The 26016-nt window shown below is 33.7% G+C and overlaps 1 protein-coding gene across 2 annotated transcripts in view; it reads left to right on the top strand.

The window, feature by feature from the left end:
* The window catches only part of NIPBL (NIPBL cohesin loading factor), a 199123-nt gene that overhangs the window by 86782 nt on the left and 86325 nt on the right, over window positions 1–26016 (top strand). For both annotated transcript variants that reach the window (XM_060092809.1, XM_060092810.1), the window contains exons 5-10: window positions 5189–5288; window positions 5810–5961; window positions 10801–10961; window positions 11865–11961; window positions 14683–15309; window positions 21175–22800. In XM_060092809.1, the coding sequence (XP_059948792.1) occupies window positions 5189–5288; window positions 5810–5961; window positions 10801–10961; window positions 11865–11961; window positions 14683–15309; window positions 21175–22800 (2763 nt within the window). The remainder of the gene's footprint in view (window positions 1–5188; window positions 5289–5809; window positions 5962–10800; window positions 10962–11864; window positions 11962–14682; window positions 15310–21174; window positions 22801–26016) is intronic.

Here is a 26016-nt window from a genome sequence, read left to right on the forward strand (position 1 = left end):
ATGTGGTTTGCTAGATATTTCAGACTTTATTAGTTCAGTCAATGAAAGAGCTTTAGGAATTTTTTTTATTTAAAAAAATCATAGAATAGATATGAAAGGAGTCTTTTCATTAATCAAATAATAAATAAAAATATCTGCAGAGCTTCTCAACATGTAGTACATGTATAAATAATTATACCATGTATTAGTTTTAGTATCAATGGTGACTATATTCATGGTTATGTAGTAATTGGTTTAACACTTCTGTTGCCTTAGCAATAGAACAAGGTGTATAATAAGTATTACTATTAAGGAAACTTCTATTTATAGTAAGCATTAGAAAACCCATAAAAAATGTGATATCCAACACAGATATGATTTTTCTGTAGTCAAGAAGAACCTTTAAGTTAGGAGCATTGTTCTGGTCTGAAGCTTACTGAATCTGGCAAGCCCAAGTACTTGCTTCCCTCTCAAGATTAAAACAGTCAGAAGGGAATAGTTTAGAGAACCCAGGAAGGTCTAGTTTATTTAATTGGTTACTTGTATTCAAGAATATTGCCACATTTATTGACAGTACCTCCATGAAGCTTGCCATTCCATTTCTTAGTTTTGTTTTTTAATAGTATTACTTTGTTGATTCTTTATATTTGTGTGTAAGCTGTGTTTTTAAAGCAATTGCATAGTTACTATCCATTTCCCAAAGTGAATCCAGGGAAATTTCCTTTCAGGAAATCAAAGGTAGGCATGCAGGGCAAGACTGTATCTTCATCAGAACTAATAAGCTAGATGGCAGTCGTAAGAGACAGATGGGAATGGTGAAAGGAAAGTTAGAATTACACATACTCTGGAAGAGTGTTGGAATGAAAGAAAATATGGAGAGATGTTGATTGGAAGAAAGGCTGTAGGCATACCTCGTTTTATTGCACTTCGCTTTATTGCGCTTCTCAGATATTGCCTGTTTTACAAATTGAATGTTTGTGGCAACCACACATTGAACAAGTCTGTCAGTGCCATTTTTCCAGCAGCATTTTACTTTGTGTCTCTGTCACATTTTGTTAATTATCACAATATTTGAAACTTTTTTATTATTATTATATGTGTTCTGGTGATCTCTGATCGGTGATTTTTGAAGTTACTATTGTAATTGTTTGAGGGCACTAGGAACTGTGCCCATGTAAGACAGTGTAATCAATAAATGTATGTTTCGGCAGGACTGGCAGTTCCCCTCTCCTTGGGCCTCCCTATTTTCTGAGACACAACAATATTGAAATGAGGCCAATTAATAACTGTACAATGGCCTCTTAAGTGTTCAAGTGAAAAGAACAGTCACATGTCTTTCACTTTAATCAAAAGCTAGAGATGCTTAAGCTTAGTGAGGAAGCCATGTCAAAAGCCAGGATAGGCCAAAAGCTAGGCTTCTTGTCCCATACAGCCACCTAGCAAAGGAAAAATTCTTGAAGGAAATGAAAAGTGCTATACCCCAGTGAACACTTGAATGTTAAGAAAGCTAAATAACCTTATTGCTGATATGGAGAAAGTTTTAGTGGTCTGGGTAGAGGATCAAACCAGTTAGAGCATTCCCTTAAGCCAAAGCCTAATCCAGAGCAAGGCCCTAACTCTCTTCAATTCTCCGAAGGCTGAGAGAGGTGAGAAAGCTGCAGAAGAAAAATTTGAAGCTAGCAGAGATTGGTTTATGAGATTTAAGGAAAGAAGCTATCTCCATAACATAAAAGTACAAGGCAAAGCTGCAAGTGCTGATGTAGAAACTGCAGCAAGTTATCCAGAAGATCTAACTAAAATAATTAATGAAGGTGGCTGTGCTAAAAAAAAAATGTTCAATGTAGACAAAACAGTCTTCTGTTGGAAGAAGATGCCACCTAGGACTTTGATGGCTGGAGAGGAGAGTCAATGCCTGGCTTCAAAGCTTCAAAGGACAGGCTGGCTCTCTTGCTAGGAACTAATACAGGTGGTGAATTTAGGTTGAAGCCAGTGCTCATTGACCATTCTGAAAATCCTAGGGCCTTTAAGAGTTATGCAAAATCAACTCTGCCTGTGCTCTATAAATGGAATAGCAAACCTGGATGACAAACATGTTTGTTTATAACATGGTTTATTGAATACTTTAAGCCCACTGTTGAGACCTACTTCTCAGAAAAAAAGATTCCTTTCAAAATATTACTGCTCATTGACAGCACATCTGGTCATCCAGGAGCTCTGGTGGAGATGTACAACAAAACTAATGTTGTTTTCATGCCTGCTAACACAACATCCATTCTGCAGCCCATGGATCAAGGAGTCATCTCAGCATTCGAGTCTTATTATTTTAAGAAATACATTTCATGAGACTCTAGCTTCCATAGATAGTAACTCCTCTGATGGATCTGGACAAAGCAAATTGAAAACTTTCTGAAATGTTTCACCATTCTAGATGCCATTAAGAACATTCATGATTCATGGGAAGAGGTCAAAATATCAACATTCACAAGAGTTGGAAGAAGTTGATTCCAGTTCTCATGGATGACTTTTGAGGGGTACAAGACTCCAGTGGAGGAAGTAACTGCAGATGTGGTAGAAATAGCAAGAGAGCTAGAATTAGAAGTAAAGCCTGAAGATGTGACTTAATTGCTGAAATCTCATGATTAAAATTTAATGGATGAGGAGTTGCTTCTTGTGGATGAGCAAAGAAAGTGGTTTCTTGAAGTGGAATCTACTTGTGGCTGAGATGCTATGAAGATTGTTAAAATGGCAACAAAGGATTTAGAATATTACATAAGCTTTAGTTGACAAAGTAGCAGCAGAGTTTGCAAGAATTGACTCCCAATTTTGAAAGAAGTTTTACTGTGGGTAAAATGGTGTCAAGCGGCATTGCGTCCCACAGAGATACCATTCATGAAAGGAAGGAGTCAATCAATGCAGCAAACTTCATTGTTGTGTTATTTTAAGAAATTGCTAGAGCCACCTCAACCTTCAGCAACCACCATCCTGATCAGTCATCAGCCACCAACATTGAGCAAGACCCTCCACCAGCAAAAAGATTACAACCTCACTGAGGGCTCAAACAATGGTTAGCATTTTTTAGCAATAAAATATTTTTAAATTAAGGTATGTACATTGTTTTTTTAGACATAATGCTCTTGTACTCTTAATGGACTACAGTATAGTGTAAATATAACTTTTATATGCACTGGGAAACCACAGAAAATTCATGTAACTCCCTTTATTGTGATATTTGCTTTATTGCGGTGGTCTGGAACCGTATCTGCAATATCTCCGAGGTATGCCTGTAATAGGAAATAGGATAAGGGCATTGAGTATAGGATAACGTAAATAAATGTAAGATTGAATAAAGGAAGTCTTCCAAGGCTATTTATACTACATTTTTATAACTTATATCTCTAATAAGAAACTTTGAGTATTCACCTTTCAGTCACATATTTTGTGGTTTTTACTATATATGCTTATTTTTTAGTCTGAAACATTTTTTCATTTCTCCATATCCTACTTTGTAAAAACAAACTAGCATTTAAGAATTGATTCATTGCATGTTGTGATTTTTTTTTTCTAAGCATTTTCCATTTGGTTTTAAAATCTTAAAAGGTGATTTTGGGTTGTTAAATATAAATGTGAGTCACACATTTGGAGAAAATTTAATAATGTGCAAATCACTTCGTTCATAGTTCTTTGGATCTCTGAGAGAATCAGAAAGGACTACTAGTATTTCATTTGCCCCTTTTATTTATAAAGCCACTGCCTCCAAACTAGTAATTCCAGCTTGTCACAGTAATGACTGTTAATTCAGGAGAAAATACTTTTTAATTCCCATCTCATGGAGTCTTGCCCCCTTTCTCTCAAAAAAAAAAATTCAGCAACAGTAGTTATAGCAATTAAATTATTAAGCCATGGAATATATGATTTGGTACTGAATTTGAGTTGGAAGAGAAAATCCGTAAATTGAAATTTAGACTACATAGAAAACACTCTATTAGTGTTAGACTTTGAGGTGCTCTCATCTCATTCAGCCACTGTGGTAGAGCTAGAATCCTTTCTGTAGTTCCTGGCAAATGAACATGTAACTTCTGTTTGAATGTTTCTGGTGAAAGACACTTTTCATATCAGCAGCAGGAAATGAAATTTGGGGAAATAATGTGATACTCGAAACTCCCAGAAAGATTGGCTATACATATCATAAGAAAGGTCAAAGTTAATCATAGATTTTTATCTTTGATTTTAGAGTGTCTAAATAGCTGAATTTTCCTGCATCTCCTATATAACAAAATGCCACTTATGCAACAGTTGAAGGAACAATGTCTAACTTGAAAAGAAATGTGAGAATCTGAAAGCTCTTCTCACACTTTTATTCATTAAACAAATATTCATTTAATCCTATTTCATGGCAAAAATTACTGTGGAAGAAAGAACAGGAGCATTCTGTTGTTCGTTAACAGACTTTCAGATGGTAATTTCAATACCTCAGACTTTGGGCCCCTAAGTAAAGTACTTTTTAAAACTTAGGTCCGGGGCTTCCCTGGTGGCGCAGTGGTTGAGAGTCTGCCTGCCAATGCAGGGGACACGGGTTCGTGCCCCGGTCCGGGAAGATCCCACATGCCCATGAGCCATGGCTGCTGAGCCTGTGCTCCACAACGGGAGAGGCCACAACAGTGAGAGGCCCGCATACCGCAAAAAAAAAAAAAAAAAAAAAAAAAAAAAAAAAAAAAGGAAGACAAAGACAAAAAAAAAACTTAGGTCTGAATCACAATGAAATAAATAGAGTTGTAAAATTAAGCTCCTAAGGTGGGAGATGTATGTAATAAAGTATTCCATGTAATAGGAAAACCATCCAAAAGCCTGTTGTAGACAGAAGTGTGTAGTATTTGGAAAGAGGTTAGATAGAGCAACTTCTGAAAGTTCTTTTCAATTCTAAGGCTAAATGATAGGACAATAGGTAAGCAAGTAAATTTAAAAACAAAAAATTATATCTCTATCTCTGTCCCTGGATTAGTTATATGCTAAAAGGATGTTTTGGTGAAATTGGTTGTACTTGAAATTTATAGTTTCTGTATTTTGCTCTTCAAAATTAACATGTTGGTCAAAAAGAAAAGAACAGAAAGAACTTTTGAATGTTTGTGAAAAAATGATTGATATAAATCACTTAAAGAATGCTTTACCATTGGAAGAAAATAACGTTTTACCATTTTTGTATGTTGTGTAGGAATGATGATGTCTCAGTATAAACTTTCTCAGAATTCCATGCACAGTAGTCCTGCATCTTCCAATTATCAACAAACCACTATCTCACATAGCCCCTCCAGGTAATGTATATATCATTTTATTAAGTACTGTTTTCTGTAGTGAATATGCCTGGGAATATACAGTGTATACATACATTTAGGTAATGGTGAATTACGTGTAGTTAAAAAGTTTAGATGCTTAGCCTTAAATAGTAACCCACATGAATATTTGCCTTAAAATGTTATATGTGGAAATGCTCTAATATACTAATTTAAGTAAATAGGAACTTAATTTCATACAAACAAAAGAATGTGTTAAAATAACCAGCGTGTTTGAGATAAATAAGAAAATTAATTGAGTAGAATTTAGGGAGCATGTGAAATAAATGAATTACTCCAGTTTTTACAAACTGCTTAATATAACTCTTAGATTATGAATTGTGAATGATTTTTGTACGTTATTTATTTTTCAGAATTTTTCTGTGTACATATATTTTATTTTATACAAATTAGGGTTTGGAGAATTTTATGACAGTGAAATATCAAGGAATATCATATTTATTTCATTTCCTGATATTGTTTATTTGGATTTTGGGTTTTAGCCGGTTTGTGCCACCACAGACAAGCTCTGGGAACAGATTTATGCCACAACAAAACAGCCCAGTGCCTAGTCCATATGCCCCACAAAGCCCTGCAGGATACATGCCATATTCCCATCCTTCAAGTTATACAACACATCCACAAATGCAGCAAGGTAAGAAAGTTGCTTGTTTATTTACAGGGAATGCCTCTAGTTCCCAGCAAATTCATTTTTTTCTTTTTATAAATTTTAAAACACAAATACTAAACTGTATACTTTTTTGTCAATGAACATTTCTTTTAAGCTGTGGCTTATATTATTAAAAATATGTTACATTTATTACTTGGGAAGTCATCTGGGAGATAAAAAGATCAGTGTAATTTGACTCTTTGGATTACCTTATTATATTATACAACTGAGTATATCTAGTTATGAAATTAGGAACTGTTTTATTTAATTGGGCTTCTTACAGTAGCACTAAGTCAAAGAAGAATTACGTTTTAATTAGTAAAGTATATGTAGTGTGAAAATTTTAATATCAAGTGGATACAGTACTGGTAGAGGAAAATTAATAACTTGGATTTAAAATTTTCTGGGATTAGATTACTAGTTCTCATTTGAAGTCAATTGTTGATAATATGGTGTCTTTTTAAGATCATACTGCATTGGGATCTATGTCATGGCTATTAAGTAATGTATTTACTAGTATATTGTACTTTTTTAGAGAAATTTTGAAAAGTACAAAAGATAATATAACAGATATCTGTGTTTTTATCCCTCATAATTAACAGCAAATTTTTAACATTCACAGTCAGTCATTAGTTCCTGTTTGTATTCTTGGCTTTTTATTATGCATGGATCAAAACATGCTTCATTTATAAACTTTTATCCTATAAACTTTTAACTGAGTGTCATCTATTAAAACAGCCAACTTCTGGTTTTCCAAAGCTAGATAATGAAATGGTAGGTTGAGCCTATTTTATACAGTAAGTCAAGGAAAAACTTGGAGACAAATCACACCTTTGGAATAGACACCTCCAAAATTACAGAATTTAGTGTGAGTGCTGAACAGAAGTATGCGTGTATATGGGCTCTTGATACTTGTGAAATATTACTCTTCTACTCTGGTATGCCAAAGTTATGTGAAACATTTTAAATGTAATTAATAAGAGGGAAAATATTGAAAGGACACATTTGCTTCATACGGAAATATCCACATAAATATGTGTAGAAAAAAACCATAAATTTTTACTCTAAACACTGTTGTTGTTTTATAACAAGATAAACCCAGCTTTTTCAAAAGAATAAGTTGAAATCACAAAATCAAAAGAAAAATGTAGTTTGAGGGCCTATTCAGTAATGAGTCATTTCTTAGAAATTCTCAGATACTTGAGAGACCAAAAATAATACTAGGGATTAGCCCCACACAGATACCAAAATTGTTATAAATAAGAAAATTTAATGTGGTAAGGAACAAATAGATTGGTAAATGGAACAGAAATGGGTCCAGAAATAAGGCAGATGTCTGTGGGAATTTAGAGTTTGTGAAAGGTAATATTTAAAAAACACTTTATAAAAAAAAACATTTTATATTATAAAAATTTTAACCATGCAGAAAAGTTGAAAGAATAGCACAGTGAACCATTTCACCAATAGGCATTCTGCCTCTCTGTCCTTAAATACATCTGCTAGGAAGTCAATTCTCATTTATAAACACCAAGTGTAATAATTTACCCCTAAAAGAATTAAGAACATTTCTGTAGTATCATCTGATGCCATCTACATTGTTTTCACCAGTTGGCCTCAAATATGTCTTTTATAACCTTTTTTCCCCCACATATGATCTAATCTAGTTTCTCACACATTGCATTTGGTTTTTACATTTCTTTTGACTCTTTTAATCTAAACAGTCCCATACCCTTTCCCCATGACAGTAATTTTTGTGTTTTTGAGGAGTCTATGCTACTTTTGTTGTAGAATATCCCATATTCTAGGCTTCACTGTTTCCTCATTGTGTTGTTTAATTTGCTTATATACTTCCTATATTTCCTACCATCTGGAAGTTATCTTTAAAGGCTCTGTTAGTTTCTAGTTGTATATTTTTGGCAAGGGTACTAAATAAGTAACGTTGTACACTTGATACTACATCACATCAGAGGGCATATAATGGCAAGTGGCTTCATTATTAGTGACATTTAGGTGATGACTACTCCATGTCTTCTTTTAAAAGGAACATAGTATTTCTTTGCAATCAGTGAGCAATCTGTCAGGTGATATTTTGAGATCATGTAACTGTCCTATTTCCTATTAATCTTGATCCTAAAGGGTTTACCATCCAATAATGATTCTCTTTTCATCAGTTTTTACACTGGTCATTGGAAAATGGTGATTTTCCAATTTTGTCATTCTAAAGATGGTATTTTGAATCAGTGTGTGATAATGGATTGTTTAATAAATCATGTTGGATTGGTTGGCTAGGCATTTTGAAATTTTATTTGGATTCCTAGATCATCTAGAGCAAAAATGTTTTAGATGGATGAACTATTTACATTTGTATTTTAAGTCATAAAATTATAAAAAGAAGGGGCTGCCCTGGTGGCGCATTGGTTAAGAACCTGCCTGCCAATGCAGGGGACAGGGGTTCGAGCCCTGGTCCGGGAAGATCCCACATGCCGCGGAGCAACTAAGCCTGAGCGCCACAACTACTGAGACTGCGCTCTAGAGCCCGCGAGCCACAACTACTGAACCTGTGTGCCACAGCTACTGAGCCTGCGCTCTAGAGCCCGTGCTCTGCAACAAGAGAAGCCACCTCAATGAGAAGCCCGCACACCACAACGAAGAGTAGCCCCCACTCTCCGCAGCTAGAGAAAGCCAGCACACAGCAAGGAAAACCCATTGCAGCCCAAAATAAATTAATTAATTTTAAAAGAAATTATAAGAAGAAAACATGGGGTGAATTTTGGGTACCTCAGGGTCGAGAAGGCCTTGTTTCTAAGCAGGACTGGATTCTAGAAATGGAAAAAAAAAACAGATTAATTCTAAATTTCTGCGTAATAAGAGAGAACAAATAAGGACAAGTAAATTTAGGGAAAAATTTTTTTTCAATAGTTATTACAAAGTATTAATTTAAATATAGCAAGATCTTATGCAGGTTGATAAGAATAAGACAAAAATAAACTAAAGAATTAAACAATTTACTGAAAAAGAAAAGCAAAGTGGATTCAGAAAGATTTAATACATATACGGAAGTACGGTCAACCTGGCTCACAATTAAAGAGATGCAAATCAAAATTTAATTGAAATAAAATTTTATATCTATCAGATTAGTAACATTTTATAGTGTGTGGGGAAATTTGAACTTCATACAGTCTTCATAGGGACATAAATTGATACAACCATTTTAGAGAGCAGTTTGACAATACCTGTTCCAGTTTAAAATACATATACCTCCTTCAGTTGTTAAAAATCTATCTCCCTGGGTCCCTGGTGGTGCAGTGGTTGAGAATCCGCCTGCCAATGCAGGGGACACGGGTTCGTGGCCCGGTCCGGGAAGATCCCACATGCTGTGGAGTGGCTGAGCCCGTGAGCCATGGCCGCTGAGCCTGCGCGTCTGGAGCCTGTGCTCCGCAACGGGCGAGGCCACAACAGTGAGAGGCCCGCGTACCGCAAAAAAAAAAAAAAAAATCTATCTCCCTTACAAGTAGGGGTGGGGATAAAAATGCTCAGGCAGTTTTATCTCAAGTTCTAACATGCATTCATGGAAAAGATACTCTGTTCTTACATGAATTAAAGACTAAGTGTGAAAAAACAAAACTATGAAACTTTTGAAAGAAAATATCAGAGTAATTTTTATGATTTTATGTTAAGTAGGGAATCTGAATGTCTAATACACATGAAAAGATGCTTGGCTTCACTGTTAATTAAGGAAGGAAATACTAATTAAAGTGGCTGTCAGAGACATTTTCCATCTTCAAATTGACGAAAATCATTGGCAAGGATATAGAGCAGTATGAACACTTACCTACTACCAGTAGAGTGGACATAAATAATTTGGAAAGCTATTCGTTAATATTTAGTAAGGTTTAAAAACAGGAATATCCAGCAATTTCACTCCTAAGACACATTTGTAAAAAAGTCATATACAAGAATATACATTACAGCATTGTTTATGATGGCAAAAATACTCAAGCAATCTAAACTACTAACAAGGGACTTCCCTGGTGGCACACTTGTTAGGACTCCACGCTCCCAATGATGGGGGCCCGGGTTCAATCCCTGGCCCAGGAACTAGAGCCCACATGCATGCCACAACTAAGAGTTTGCATGCTGCAGCTAAGAGTTTGCATGCCACAACTAAGGAGCCAGCAAGCCTCAACTAAGGATCCCGGCTGCTGCAACTAAGACCTGGCTCAAACAAACAAATAAATATTTTTTAAAAATAAAAAAATAAACTACTAACACAAGGATGGATAAAGTATGTACATTATGCAGCAGAATATATATAATTATTTATTCAAAGTAAATGAATTTAAAGCTACATATATAAAAATGGACACATTTCAACACAATATTGAATTAAAAAGCAAGTTATAGGAGGTTATATACAATACATATACCATTTATACAAAATTATAATGTGCAAAACAGTGCTGTGTGTTATTTAAGAGTATATTGATTTATAGCAAAGGTAAAAAGGTATTCATACGTAGAGTGAACTCTAAATTCAGTATAGTGGTTACTTTTAGGGAATAAGGGGAAGGAAATAGTGGAGAGGAATATGCAGATATATGGAGAGCTTCAGCCATATCTAATGTCTTATTTCTTTTCAAAAATCAATCTGAATGACTTGTGGCAAAGTGTTAAGATTTGATCAAGCTCTGGATAGTCAGCCAGCTCATTAGTCTTTGTAATTTATGTATGCTATAATATTACTTGTGAACAATTATTATTGTCCTGTAAGAATTTTAACAGTTTATTTTTATAAAGCTTTTTTAAAATTCTTATTAATTTCAGCATCGGTATCAAGTCCCATTGTTGCAGGTGGTTTGAGAAACCTACATGATAATAAAGTTTCTGGTTCGTTGTCTGGCAGTTCTGCTAATCATCATGCTGATAATCCTAGACATGGCTCAAGTGACGACTACCTACACATGGTGCACAGGCTAAGTAGTGACGTATGTAATATATTAGTTATCATTAAGGTAATAAAATAGTTCTAATATTTGTCTCATAACCTAGTATTTCAGTTCTGTAATTTGAAGGATATCTACCTTTTACTGAGGATTATACTGGGTCTGAGAATCTAGCTGTACCTGTAGAGCAGGGTTGGTAAACTGGCCAGTAGTCTGACCCATAAACTAAGACTGATTTTCACAGTTATAAAGAGTTTAAAAGAACAACAACAAAGAACGTTATGTGACAAACTGTATATGATCCATAAAGCCTAAAATATATACTATCTGTCCCATTACAGAAAAAGTTTGCCAACCTCTGGTCTAGAGGTTTAGGTCCTTAATGAAATATACTTCATTTTTAAATGTTTGCTCACACAAAGATGTCCTCTTAAATAATGAGCCTTTATTTATTAGTGCTTAGCTCTTTTTCCCTCTAAGACTTGTACAGAAATTTTTTCCCTGAAATTTAATGTTGCTTTAATGTTACTGAAATATTCCACATACTGGAAATCTGTCTTGTCATTGGTTTGGTGGTATTATCGCATAAGTTACATGTGTTTAAGTTTAACAAAGATGACATTGGACTCTGCCCTCAAGACATTTACATTTACAGCCTGGTGGGATGTTCAGAGCTCCTTTGGTAGAAAATAGCAAACAAAAATGAAGCATACTAGTAATACCAGTTTTCTTATTCATTGCTATGCTTAGGCTGTTGATTCTTTTGGATACAATTTCAATTCTTCTAAGATATACCACGAAGAAAACAGGAAAGTGCAGAAGAATTATGCTTTTGAATACCAACACTTTACCTGTCAGTAATTTATGTCTTTTATTGGTTCTCTTTAAGATTTCTATAAAACCTCTTCTATCATTCAAGATATAAATGTTATACTCTATTCCTAGGATGGAGATTCTTCAACAATGAGGAATGCTGCATCTTTTCCCTTGAGGTCTCCACAGCCAGTATGTTCCCCTGCTGGAAGTGATGGAACTCCAAAAGGTATCATTGTAACAAAAATTTCCTTAAATTTTTCACATTTCAAATTGAGTAAAGAATTCAGACTTCTTAATGCAGTTACCAAAAATTATTCTCTATTGTTTTTCACTTATTGTAGAAAAAAATGAACCTGTACTTACTGATACTGTTTTCAGATATATACAGTATCGTTCTTACTAATAATCCAGTGGTCTTTTCAAACCACAATCTTTTTCATCTTTCTTAAATATTTGAAATTATTGATCAGCTTTCCCCAATCTTCACCCTCCCCCCAAAACTTATTTTGTATTGAATCCACCTATTTTCCTCATCCTTTTCTCATTGATTTTTTTTTCTTCATTAGCTCTTTTCTCTGCTCTATCATTTCTCAAGATTTCTATCATTAGATTTTTAATCTTCCATTGTACTTTTTTCCTTGGCTATTTTACTCAGTTTTGGTAATAGCGTTTGTTACTTTTGTGAACAGGACTCCCAAATCAATGTCTTTTGCTTCCAGTCCTGTCTCCCAAGTTGTAATTTTTCATTTCCGGACAAAACCTCCTCATATCTAGCTGGTATTTCAAATTCATAGTCAAAATTGTACTCACTGTTCTTTCTGCCATTCCTGTTTCTCTTAATGCTATTCCAAATCCTGAATTATCTTTAAAGTCTTCTCTTCTTAGGTAGTCATTTATCAAAATGGCCAGCTCTATGTTAATTACTTCACTCGATCTCTTACACCTACTTTCATTTCTGCTTATTAAAATCGTATTAATTCTTCAAATTCTAAGTTAAATGGGTGATCTTCTATGGACCCTTCCCTGGTTTCCCCAAGCCGTTAGTTTCTGTTTTTCTAATAACTTATCCTGTTCTATCTTATGGACATGAATTCTATTTTATTTATCTTCAAATTCCCAAAGAACCTTGTGTGGTCTTCTGTGTATAATAGAGTCAAAAAATTCTGAGTCCAGGTTTGAGCTATTATTTAAAATACTTAAAACTAAGGTCTAATAATTGGAGTCATCCAAGTTTGTTGGAAGAGAATATTGTATCCGCTTTAGAGAAGTAGCTTTAAATTGCAATATAGCTGATAACAAATTTTATCTATCTGTGAGAAATTCTAATTACAGCCGTCTAAAACATGGACTGGTCTGCCTCATTGTAAAGATTTTTTTTTTCATAGATTATGTTCCAACTCTTTGATCCAGGGATATTCTTCATGAGGTGAAAGTCGAACTTTTATGAGCCATTCTAATACAATAATTAGAATTATGAGCCATTCTAATTCTATAATTCTATGAATTTCCAGACATAGAAATAACCCAGCTTTTGAAAGAGAGAACAACTTCCAGAGTAACTCTATTTGTACTTTAGGTATCAAAGTTAGGTACGTATCTCCCAAGTATTTTCAGAGTAAGAAATAATCAGAGTGTCAGGGAGGAATAACAGTGGGATAGCTGGTTGCTCTAGATAACCAGATCATTTTTCCTCTAACTGTTGAGGATGGATAGATGAGTGAATGGATGAATGGATTGTTAGGTGGATAGATAACTTTAGATAGAAAGAGAAGAAAACTTTAGAACAGTTAACCTCACGAACACATTAGTCATCAGAAGCCTCTATTTCTGTTTGTGAGGTGGTTTTCCAACTAGTTTTGAAGGTTGAATGCATCTTCAATTAACCTAGTTTAATTTTTAGATAAATTGTTGGAATTTAAAGTTTGTTCTAAAATAGATATAATGTGACATGTAAACTTTAAATAAAAAGGCAATATGATGTGTTATAATGTGTAAGATGTTATGGAAAACCCGAACGAACATTTTTTGGCCAACCATATAAAGCACTTTTAGCTTGACTGATTTTTATAATTTCCTATGGGTTTTTAAAATTTTTATAATCTAATTCAAAGAAATGTACATATTGTTCAGATACAATTATACTTTTATTTCTGAAGCATATTGATGCAGTTCTTCCTCACTGACAGCTTGTTAACTAGGAAAAATTTTCCCATTCGATTAGCTTACTTTTAACACTTCCTTATATCGTATAGTGTTTAATAATTTAATGGGATCTGGGCTGAAGATATTTTATTTGCTGGACCTGCATATTTTTCTAATAAAAGGAGGATTAGCAAGCTGAAGAGAGTATGTGAATGATGTTAAGTGGAGGGAGAAAGAGAAGACCACATAAAGGTATAAATTAATACTTTACTACCAATTAGTTAAGTAAGTGAAGACTGATCATTGTAATTTTTCCCACTTCCTTTTTCTTATACCATTAAGTATTCCTGTGAGTGTACACCCTAGGATTAATTATTTTATTTTTTTGTAATTTGACAGTCTTATTTTTACTTTAGACATGTCAGTTTTCCTAGATAATAAGTGAGAGAATAGAGATTATCATACCCCAAATATTTGTGTTGCATCTTTAGAAATAGTGAAGTCTTTTGCCATTTTCAAGCTAAGTATTTATATTTTTTACGTGAAAAAATAGAAATAATACTGGTCTGGAAGATGGAATACTCATATTTTAATTCAAACCTGGATCGTCTACCAGCAAGCTAAAAGACCATGGGGGACACATCTTTAGGCTTTCTTTTCATATTCTGTAAATAAGTAGCTTGGATGAGATAATTTAACATTTTTTCTAGCGGTACTGTATTGTCACTTATTTAATATGTTTATCACATTGTCTGAAAATGTAAATCTAGCACAACTGTTCATTCCTGTTGAATTGTTTTTCTAGGATCAAGACCACCTTTAATCCTACAGTCTCAGTCTCTACCTTGCTCATCACCTCGAGATGTTCCACCAGACATCTTGTTAGATTCTCCAGAAAGAAAACAAAAGAAGCAAAAGAAAATGAAATTAGGCAAGGATGAAAAAGACCAGAGTGAGAAAGCTGCAATGTATGATATCATTAGCTCTCCATCCAAGGACTCTACTAAACTTACATTAAGACTTTCTCGAGTAAGGTCTTCAGACATGGACCAGCAAGAGGATATGCTTTCTGGTATGGAAAATAGCAATGTTTCAGAAAATGATATTCCTTTTAATGTGCAGTACCCAGGACAGACTTCAAAAACACCCATTACTCCACAGGATGTAAACCGCCCACTAAATGCTGCTCAGTGTTTGTCGCAGCAAGAACAAACAGCATTCCTTCCAGCAAATCAAGTGCCTGTTTTACAGCAGAACACTTCAGTTGCTACAAAACAGCCCCCGACTTCTGTGGTACAGAATCAGCAACAGGTATCACAACAGGGACCTATATATGATGAAGTGGAATTGGATGCATTGGCTGAAATTGAGCGAATAGAGAGAGAATCGGCTATTGAAAGGGAGCGCTTTTCAAAAGAAGTTCAAGATAAAGGTAAAATAGTCTCATTACTACCACTTCATGCTCTCGGCACATATTTAATTATAATGTCAAAAAAGTTTTTAAAGTAACTCTTTTTTCTCATTATATTTTATAATTTTTAATGTTTCTCCTCAAAATTATGGTTTTATTACTAAAATGCTCACCCCTCAGAAGTTAGTCTTAATTTCAATTTTTATCTAAAACCACTGTCTGAGATATGGTAATTCTATATAACACATCTGTCACCTATTATATACCAAGTTATTTTATCTGTGCTTATCTACTAAAATGAACATTAGCATTTCTATATTATATGTGTTTTCCACAAATTATGTTAATATAATTTTGCATCTTCACCTTTTTTCTACCAAAACAAGGTTAACACTATAGAATTATTTTGAATCAGTACATTTAAGAAAAGTTTGTATGTTTATTATGCAATTAGATTTTTCACTTAGTTTCTAATTCTGTCATCTCTTAATAATGTGCATTTTTTTAAGTAAAAAAATTAGGAAAGAATGTTAATATGAAATAGTAAGCTTTAAGAATCAGGGATCTTTTGTTGGTGATTATGGTTAAGTGTTCTCTTTTGTCTGACTAGTGTATTAGGATGGATTTCCAAGACACCTGTTCTATGAGTTTATGGGCTTTCTTTTGTGCTTTATAAAAAATTATAATCAAAGTAAGTTTTGTTAATTTCTTGATTATTTGGTGAACATTATGTATACAATCTCTTAAATTTTTAGAGAGACTAATGAATCAGTGGTTGAAATTAGTAATTTATGAATTTGATGTCTCTACAGTAGACGCATATACACATTTGACCATTCAAACCAAAGAATACTTTAAGATTTAATTTTACAGTTAAATATTCTAGATTGATTTATAGTTCTTAGAGTTTCTGTTTGGTCATTATAAAGCAAAACTTCATGGTGTTGACTAGAGCTCATTTTTATCTGTGATCTTGTTCATTATGTGACAGGATCCTTTCTAGATAATTGTGTTCCTCTGCTAAGAAACATGCTGAAGATTCATATTATGTTTCCTATCATTTGTCTCTTTTTAATGTTACTGGAAAAACAGACTGTATTTGGTAATTGTTGTACTACAGTGTTTGCTAAGTGCATAAATCACGGGTAGATGCAAATAAAGAGATTGCTAGAAATCTTCATTTTATTGGCTAGGGAACTGGTGGTGTTTTTTTGTTTTGTTTTTAACTAGCAAATCATGGACGTTAAAGATGAAATAAAGTGTTGCTTGCCCTTTTTCTCTTTGCTTAGTAGTGTGGGATTTAGGAAATAACTCTATGGGTTCCAATATATATCTCTTCCTCTAACCTCTAATAAAAGTATATGCATGTCAGATGGAGAGAGCAGTATCATTCAGCTGCTCTCAATAATATTAACCTTACCAAAATTCCTGAGTCCTGTGACAGTTTTGCAGAAAACATATACAATTGTAATTTCTTGACCAAGAAATATTAGTTGCCTTGAGAACTGAACTTTTGCATGACGTTTTAATCTGTGTTTTGGAAAATTATATTCTTTAAAAGAAGTATAATCTTTTTTTAATGACCTAATTGTTGGTAGGAACGAAAACAGAGGAAATGAGCTTTTTTTCTTACTTTTTTTAACTTTACTGTATCATATTTGTTAAAACCAAAGTTTTTACTTTTAAAAACTGAATGGAAATAAGGATGCTAATTGCATGTTAGCAAACTTATTTTAGACTACTAACTTTTCTTTGGGAGATTAAAACAAAATCGACAAACAGCATACTGTTCTTCCTGACACTTGTTATGTATATTTTAATTTTAATTAACAGTTTTCTCTGTAATCTCTGATGGTGTGACTATAACAAAGATAATTGAAAAGTTGAGTGAGCAAAGTTGACTTAGAATTTTGAAACAATGTAATTTGACTTACAGAGGTGTCTGGTTCTATAAAGATTTAAGGGAAAAGATGAACTATCTGATTTTCAGTTTGATTTAGATGGTTTTTCCCAAATTGGTTATGCTGATTTGGCCGACCTCATATTAGTGCTGTCATCTCTAACTTGCCTTCTGACAGCTTTATTTGAAAACCTTTGGAATTTTAGGTACCAGCTAACATTTGTATCTTGTCATTTTATATTCAATTTCTGCATTGTATGATGAGATAGTGTTTTATATATAAGTAGTTATCTTGAGATTTTGGAAAGATTAAAGGGTTGGTATGTTTCTCTAAGTTTGTAGGTGAGGTCATAAATAAAAGTAAAGTTTTCTGAAGTGGTAGTCTTACAGTCAGCCCTTGAGAGATGAAATACTTCTTTGAAATGAATTTATCACTAGTTACCACTACATTTTAGAACTACTGTATATTGTAAGATTGATATTTACTGTATTCTAAGGTTTGGCACGGAGTACTTTTTTTATAACTATTTTATTGCTGGTGGCAAGGAGCAAACGAGACTACTTGTGTGGTATACATGGTTTTACCGAGCACTCTGCTCTAGGTTCTGAGCTTGTTTCCCATTATATTCATTTGTTACGAATGAATGAAGCATTCCCCTCAATAGACCAGAAATCAAAAAACTGTACCTTGTAAATAGATTAGAAAGTTTGGCAGACATGGTTGTTGGATAACTATGGAATTCAGGAAAAGAGATAGAATGCTCTTAGAAACATTTTACATTGGCTGCGGTATAACCTAATACACCTCTGTTGCACACACAGAAGACACTTTTCTGACTGCTAGATATTTATGTTCCTTTGGCCTGTTCTCTCTTCTTTGGAGAGATTTATATACACTGATAGGTTAATTCTGTGCAACCTAATATTTTATAATATTCCTAAAGGACCTTCTTCTCAATCTTTTGCTCAAACTTTTAACATCTGTAATTACATAAATTAATTTCAAAAGGCTCTTTTTCTTTGCTTCTGGGATGAGCTGTCATAGACATTAATATCTCCATGTGCTGAAAATTCCTGCTTTCTCTTGTTAAAGAGGGGGTTTCTTTGTTCATCTTTGCCTGTTTCATCTTTTCCCAAGGTCCACTTTCCATGTTAGCAAGTATAAGGAATGGTCTAGCGTCACTAATGTTTTTTATGATGTTAAAATATTCTTGCACTGTAACCCTGATTAGAACTAAATTATTATCGATTGTCATTTGGAATAAGAGACTGGGATTTGGGACAGGAATAGGACAATTAGTCACTTAGCCTGTACTGTGGTTTAGGGATGGGACTTTCTCATTTTTTATAATTGGCTATTGTGTGTACAGTTGTTCTGCTTTTTGCTTTAAGTGTTTTCATTTATCACTTGTAGATTTAGGCAAGTGATATAGTTTGTTTCGTACAAGCACAACTGAGTTCACAGTTTCTTTAAGGGCCAGATATTATTTTCAAAATACCAGCATCAAGATGACAAGTGTTGTTGGTCTTAAAATTATATCTTTTTGTATGCACTTTCTTCAGGAACACCTGTATTTTGATGGCTAATTTTATGGTTCCCAGTGCTTTAGAGGGCTTACAGGTAATAGTGTCCCAAATATTAAAATTATTCTTCATAGAGATGGCTTTCCATCATTAGGTGAAGATTATTATGTAATGAAGACTGATAACAAAAGTGAATAGACAAAAGTGGTCTGTGCAGATTCAGAGCCACTTTACAGGAATAAGTTCATGGTGGAACTGAATCAGATGAAGTGAATCAGAACCTGCGTGCTCTTAACGTATCCAAGAGTCCTTGCAGCAGTAATGGAATTTTTCCAGGTTTTACAGAAGAGGTGTAGTACCTTTCAGTAGTTGAAAAATTAAAACTCTGTATTTAGCAATATTTTATACATAGTAGAGAAAATTATAAGATCTCCCCCAATCTTCATACATCACTCATGTGCAAATGCTTTTCATATTTTTATTATAAATAATCATAGTGTCTATAAAGGTAACTAAATCGAACATGATAATTTCTTTGAAATTAAACTCTTTGCTAAATTTCCATTTTAATAATGAAAGATAAATTAGAATGAGGTTAATGATCTATTAATTATTAAGTATTTTGTAATCTTTTAAAATTTAGCCTTCAAGTTATTTTAATGTTCTCCTGAAAGACAGATTGTTCATATTAATACAAGGATGAGCCACAGATCTCCTAAGAGAGATCTTCAGATGCCTGAGATCTATGTTATTAATAGTTCTTAAGTATGCTTAGGTTACCATTTTAATGACTTTCATGAATCATATTTCATTGAAAAATATAAAAATCTTAGATTAGATTATACTATTTAAATTTCTAGATCCTTAAAACTTTTCTTCTAAATGCTTATCATAAAAGTTTAAGGGATAAGTATAAGGTTACAAAGCATCCTGTTTTTGAGGTAATAATTATTTGGTGTGCCCTTTGGCAAGATATAAAGATGATTTTGTGTGGCAGAACATTCAAAAGCAAAATTCTATAAATTAGTATTCTAAGTGCTTTTTCCTTAGGTATTGATGCAGAAAGCTTCATATAAGTTCTTACCAGGTTAGTTTTAACTAGGGAAAACAGTTTAATGATAATATACTTTATTATTATCATCATGTAGTTATTTTGCAAGTGGAGTATATGTGATGATAGATTTGACTTCTGAATTACTGAAAAAGCAGAATGGCTTAGTTCTTCAAAAAATTACTGGAAAATATCTGAAGTAAATTTTAGTAATATTTGATTAGATTGTAAGCTGTAAGGGACTGCTACTTCTCACTTTCAAAACAAAATGATGAAACTTTGGTGTATAAAAGCATCATTACTATTAAAAACATTTTTTTCAGAACTTGGTTCCCTAATATTAAGGAGCTGTTTTTAGTGGTCATTTTGACTTTTCACCTTGTGATCTTTTCCTTAAATGATACTGTATCACATTAATGAATAGTATAAGAGAATCTAAAGATTCTCCTGAATAAAAGAAAAAGATTAAAAATAACTTTTAAAACAGCCAGGCAATTCAGCAAGTAGCATTAAAGCAGGCAGAGTCTCAGGGTGCTATAATATTATAGTTATATATCATGTTATGATTCCCAAGACCTAATTGGAAATTCAATTTATAGAAAATTACCTAGGAGCCTCTTGAGTCAAGTGGAATCACGCACAGAAATACATAGCTGTTAAAAATACCATGACATTTTGTTATAGTGGTAGATTTGTGTTTGTGTGTATTTTTGTCTTTAAATTGCACATAAATACTGTAAATAATTTCTTATTAAGCCAGTATATAGACCCCTAGAACTTTATGTTGAAGAGCTGAAGCATTTTTCTTCAGTTGAAGTTGCTTAGGAAAGATAGCGTTTATCTAAAAAGTTCTTATTATATGCTTCTCATTTTTATAGTTATGTTTCCTTGTCTAAAGATACTTCTAACTGTGTGTTAGCTTTTAAATTCCATTTGTGCTGTTGACACCTTGAAGAATTTGAATCCTGGATCAAAGGTTAACAACAAACTATTAAATTCTTTTTTTTTTTCTTACTCTCCTCATTTACCTTTTTTCCAGTGGCATGATTTCTATTTTCTTTTGAGTTTTATTATTTTCCATACTTTTCTTACATGTGACAAAAGCACCCTGTTTTGTATGTTGGCAGATTTGGGGCTCTTTGTAGTTTTTATTCAGTTAGCAGTTTAAATGATCTTTATACTATACTGGCTAATATTTATTGAGGTACAGCAAGCATGAATATTTCCTCAAACCTTGGTTTAAAAGTATTATGCCATTCGTGCCTACTTTTTTATATATGCGTATTGACATTTGCATTCACCACATTTTTTAAAAATGTGACTTTAAAAAATAGTCAAAGTCCATATGGTTTTTAATAAGATAAGAATATATGTCTATTACTGATACTGAATATTTATCTTTGAATTTCAGATAAGCCTTTGAAAAAAAGAAAACAAGATTCTTACCCACAGGAGGCTGGGGGTGCTACAGGAGGTAATAGACCAGCTTCTCAGGAGACGGGTTCTACGGGAAATGGGTCAAGGCCAGCATTAATGGTTAGCATTGATCTTCATCAGGCAGGAAGAGTGGACTCTCAGGCCTCTGTAACTCAGGATTCAGACTCCATAAAAAAGCCTGAAGAAGTCAAACAATGTAATGATGCACCTATGTCTGTTCTTCAGGAAGATATTATTGGAAATCTTAAATCTGCACCAGAAAACCATCCTGAGACTCCTAAAAAAAAGTCTGATCCTGAGCTTTTAAAGAGTGAAGTGAAACAAAACGAAAGTAGATTGGCGGAGTCAAAACCAAATGAAAACAGATTGGTAGAGACAAAATCTAGTGAAAGTAAGATAGAAACTAAAATTGAGGTACAAACAGAAGAACCTAAACAGAATGAGAGCAGAATGATCGAATCCAGACAAAATGAGAGCACCACAGCCGAGCCTAAACAGAATGAAAACAGAGTGTCTGACACAAAGTTAAATGACAACAAACAAAATAATGGCAGATCAGAAACAACAAAGTCAAGACCTGAAACCCCAAAGCAAAAGGGTGAAAGCCGACCTGAAACTCCAAAACAAAAGAGTGATGGGCATCCTGAAACCCCCAAACAAAAGGGTGATGGACGGCCTGAAACTCCAAAGCAGAAAGGTGAGGGCCGACCTGAAACTCCAAAGCAAAAAACTGAAGGTCGGCCTGAAACACCAAAACATAGGCATGAAAATAGGAGGGATTCTGGAAAGCCATCAACAGAGAAAAAACCTGAAGTGTCTAAACATAAACAGGACATTAAATCTGATTCACCTCGGTTAAAATCAGAAAGAGCTGAAGCCTTAAAGCAGAGACCTGATGGGCGATCTATTTCTGAGTCACTAAGACGTGACCATGATAGTAAACAAAAGTCAGATGACAGGAGTGAATCTGAACGACATCGGGGGGATCAATCCAGGGTTCGAAGACCAGAAACATTGAGATCCTCTAGTAGAAATGAACATGGCATTAAATCTGATGGTTCAAAACCTGATAAAATAGAAAGAAAACACAGACATGAATCAGGGGACTCACGGGAAAGACCATCTTCTGGGGAGCAGAAAGCAAGACCTGACAGTCCTCGTGTTAAACAAGGAGATTCTAATAAATCAAGATCTGATAAGCCTGGTTTTAAATCACCAAATAGTAAAGATGACAGAAGGACAGAGGGTAACAAGAGTAAAGTAGACAGTAATAAAACACACCCTGACAATAAGGCAGAATTTCCAAGTTATTTGTTGGGGGGCAGGTCTGGTGCATTGAAAAATTTTGTCATTCCAAAAATCAAGAGGGATAAAGATGGCAATATTACTCAGGAGACAAAGAAAATGGAAATGAAAGGAGAGCAGAAAGACAAAGTAGAAAAAATGGGATTAGTTGAAGATCTAAATAAAGGAGCTAAGCCTGTAGTAGTCCTGCAAAAACTGTCTTTGGATGACGTTCAGAAACTTATTAAAGATAGAGAGGATAAATCAAGAAGTTCCCTTAAACCTATCAAGAATAAACCATCAAAGTCAAATAAAGGTAAGAATACTTACTCTGATGTCATCTGTGTTCTAGTGAGTTTTCTTTTAAGTTTTAGGGTTACTATGGATAAAAAAATGGAAATTTACAAAAATTGAAACACTACTGCATGGAAAAAGAACAGTATAAAACAACAGTGAAATTATTTGCAGTAATATAGATAAAAAGTTCTCATTGAAAATTCTTTTTCTCCCACCCCTACTACTCACCATAGTTGTGATTTTTACTGTTGGTTCACAGAGAAGAGTTCCTTTTGCTGTTTAATTATTTCAGTATTTTTGTAAGTTGCTTGCTAATCAAGTGAATGATTCGAATGGATGACTGAAATAGATGTATTTATCAACTTTTTAAAAAATAATTTTGACTGTACAGAGAATCCATTCTCTATAATGAGGTAATGAATTGACTGAGTTTTAATTTCTAAAGTCTCAGTAAAGCTATGTGGTATACGAAACTCAATATTATAAATTCTTTTAAGAATATTAAGTGTTTCTTAATATTGTTTTCTCACAGACCTATCTCTGAGTTAATTACTGATGAATAGTTTGAGTGTATATAGTTTAGAAAGTTATGCAAATGGTTATTTCATCTTTTTGTGTAGGAGGTGATTAGTTATGAATGTTTTATTTTTTAAAATATGTAGTTTTGCCCTTGTCTATGGAAGAGTAATAGGGAATGATAGTTACCTCTTAAATTGGGTTAAATCATCAGTTTTAAAGGTTTTTTGGTATTTTTGTTTGTTTGGGTTTTTTTTGGTTTGGGGTTTTTTTGTGGGTTTTTTTCTCATGGTTCTGAGTTAAATTCTCTGGTTACATAAATAGTATTGTTTCCAGGAGGAAAAAAAAAAAGTCTGAAGTGCTGAGAATACAGTGGCAGTTTGTATAGAAAATATAATTTTGTGTTCCTTTGTATACTATTTTTTATATATGTATATATAAAATTTAATGATGCTGTATGGTAAGACCTGTTTAGCCCGTGCAATATAAATAGATTGGAATATAGTTGTTTTTGTTTTTTTTTTGTTTTTTTTTGCGGTACGTGGGCCTCTCACTGTTGTGGCCCCTCCCGTTGCGGAGCACAGGCTCTGGATGCGCAGGCTCAGCGGCCATGGCTCACGGGCCCAGCCGCTCCGCGGCATGTGGGATCCTCCCGGACCGGGGCACGAACCCGCGTCCCTGCATCGGCAGGCGGACTCTCAACCACTGCGCCACCAGGGAAGCCCTGGGATATAGTTTTTAAGGCAACAGAGGTGATAGTTTATATGATTTTTAAATTCACATTCTGTGAAAGAAGTTCATTAAGAACTTAGATTTATACTTATTAACAAATACATGAAACTCTAGAGTTATGATGTCCAATATGACAGTCACTAGCCTTTTTAGGCTATTAAGTTTAAACGATGTACAATTAAAAATTTATATTCTCAGTAGCAACATGTGACAAGTGTTTACCTTATTAACGCAGAGAGAGAACATTTGCATCATCACAGAAAGTTGTGTAACTGCACTTAACGTATTAGGAGACACAGAAGGTGTATTGGTTATTAGTTTTGTAAAATGCCGTTGTACCATCTCTATCAAAAAAAGCTCGTTGAAAACATAGTATTACTACTAAGAACTCTATTCGAAGAAATAATGTGTCACGACTAATCTGTTTTTATTCTTGTCTTCTCAAACGTTTACTGTCTCACTGTTAATTTATTTGGTTTTGTCTTTCAAAAATGAAAAAAGATTGCCTCTGAATCACTAATATTTGCACTATTTTATGAAGCTTTCAGATTTTAAATTACGGCTGTCAGATCTATAAAAATTAATTAAGATTTTAGCTTTAATTAATAGTCTTTAGTATTTAACTTGAATGCATCTTTTCAGAATTGTTTAGGTAAAAGAGCTTGTTAGAATGTAGTGGCTTGCACTAGAATTGTTGTCTTTTAGATAAAGATTGTCTTTATTAATTTTCACTGAAAGTTTGGGAGTGGCTTATATATATAAACTAAAGAGTATAAGTTATACAACTGTAGAAGAGTCAGATGGAAAGATGGAAAGTGGTACCCTCTTGTCCCCTTGATCTAGACCATCTTTTTCTCCCCTGCCCTCTGTCAGCTTATTTGTGCCAGCCTTGCTTTTCTAAGCTCTGTTCTAACAAAGAATCCTTACAGCTGAATATCAAGAAATGAATATAGCTCCTAATTAGTAACTGCTGTATTATTTCTCCTGGTTTTTTCCACATGTAATTTCATTGCTTGTGAATACAAAGTTTTTAGTACTAATCCAGTGTTTTTCCTAAATATACCTTTAACACAAATGTATATACTTGATATGTTGATGTTAGTGAGTAACTAATCTGGGTGTGTCTGCCTGTTAGAGTACGGTGTTTGTGTGTATGCATGTGCATGTATGTATATACACACACATATATCAATATATATGCAACTATATTAAGTGAACCTTTTCATCAATGCTTAGGTTCATTTCAGGATCCCACGTAGATATCTTTTTGGCTTTATTTATACCATAGAATTAATATCTGCTTTTCAGTAATGTACTAATTTTGGTTTTATTTTAGATCTCTGCTACTAAGTTAACAATAGCAGAGGTATATAATTGTGGATTTTTAAAATTACATGCATAGGAAGGCCAGTTGTGGATTACTGACCCTTTGTAGTACACATTACTTGGTATTTTCTTCGGAGAGTCACAGAAAATCACATATTCTGACATATTGGTGTTTTCTAAGTAAAAACTGAATATTGCTGGAATACTTTTTTGTTGATTCTTAGGGCCAGAATTCTTGGTAGGTTTTCCTTTCTTGGTAGAGCCATAAAATTTCATCTGATATCCATATTTAAAATAGCCATCCTTTAGGGTAATTTTAAATTCCTTGAATATGCTTTAAGCTGGTAAATTTTGAATGGTAGGGATATAGGTTTATGACTCCCAGTATAGATTACTTATTTTTGTCTGTTGTATGAACTTATTAAATGTAAAGTGACATTGTTAACATTTAATTTTATTTCTGTGGGGATCTGTGTATGCCCTAGTACCTAGCATAATACCTAGTACATAAAAAGAGCATATTAAATGCCTGTTGAATGAATAGACTGTATTGCTACAATGTTAGAAAAGGCTTTTGTGTGCAGATTAAAATTGTATATTTATCTTTTATGTTCCCACCTGTAGATCCTAGCTCAAAAGCTACATAATTTTCAGCTGTTCC

Source organism: Mesoplodon densirostris, chromosome 3 (genome assembly GCF_025265405.1).
Source record: "Mesoplodon densirostris isolate mMesDen1 chromosome 3, mMesDen1 primary haplotype, whole genome shotgun sequence".
Lineage (NCBI taxonomy): Eukaryota > Metazoa > Chordata > Mammalia > Artiodactyla > Ziphiidae > Mesoplodon > Mesoplodon densirostris.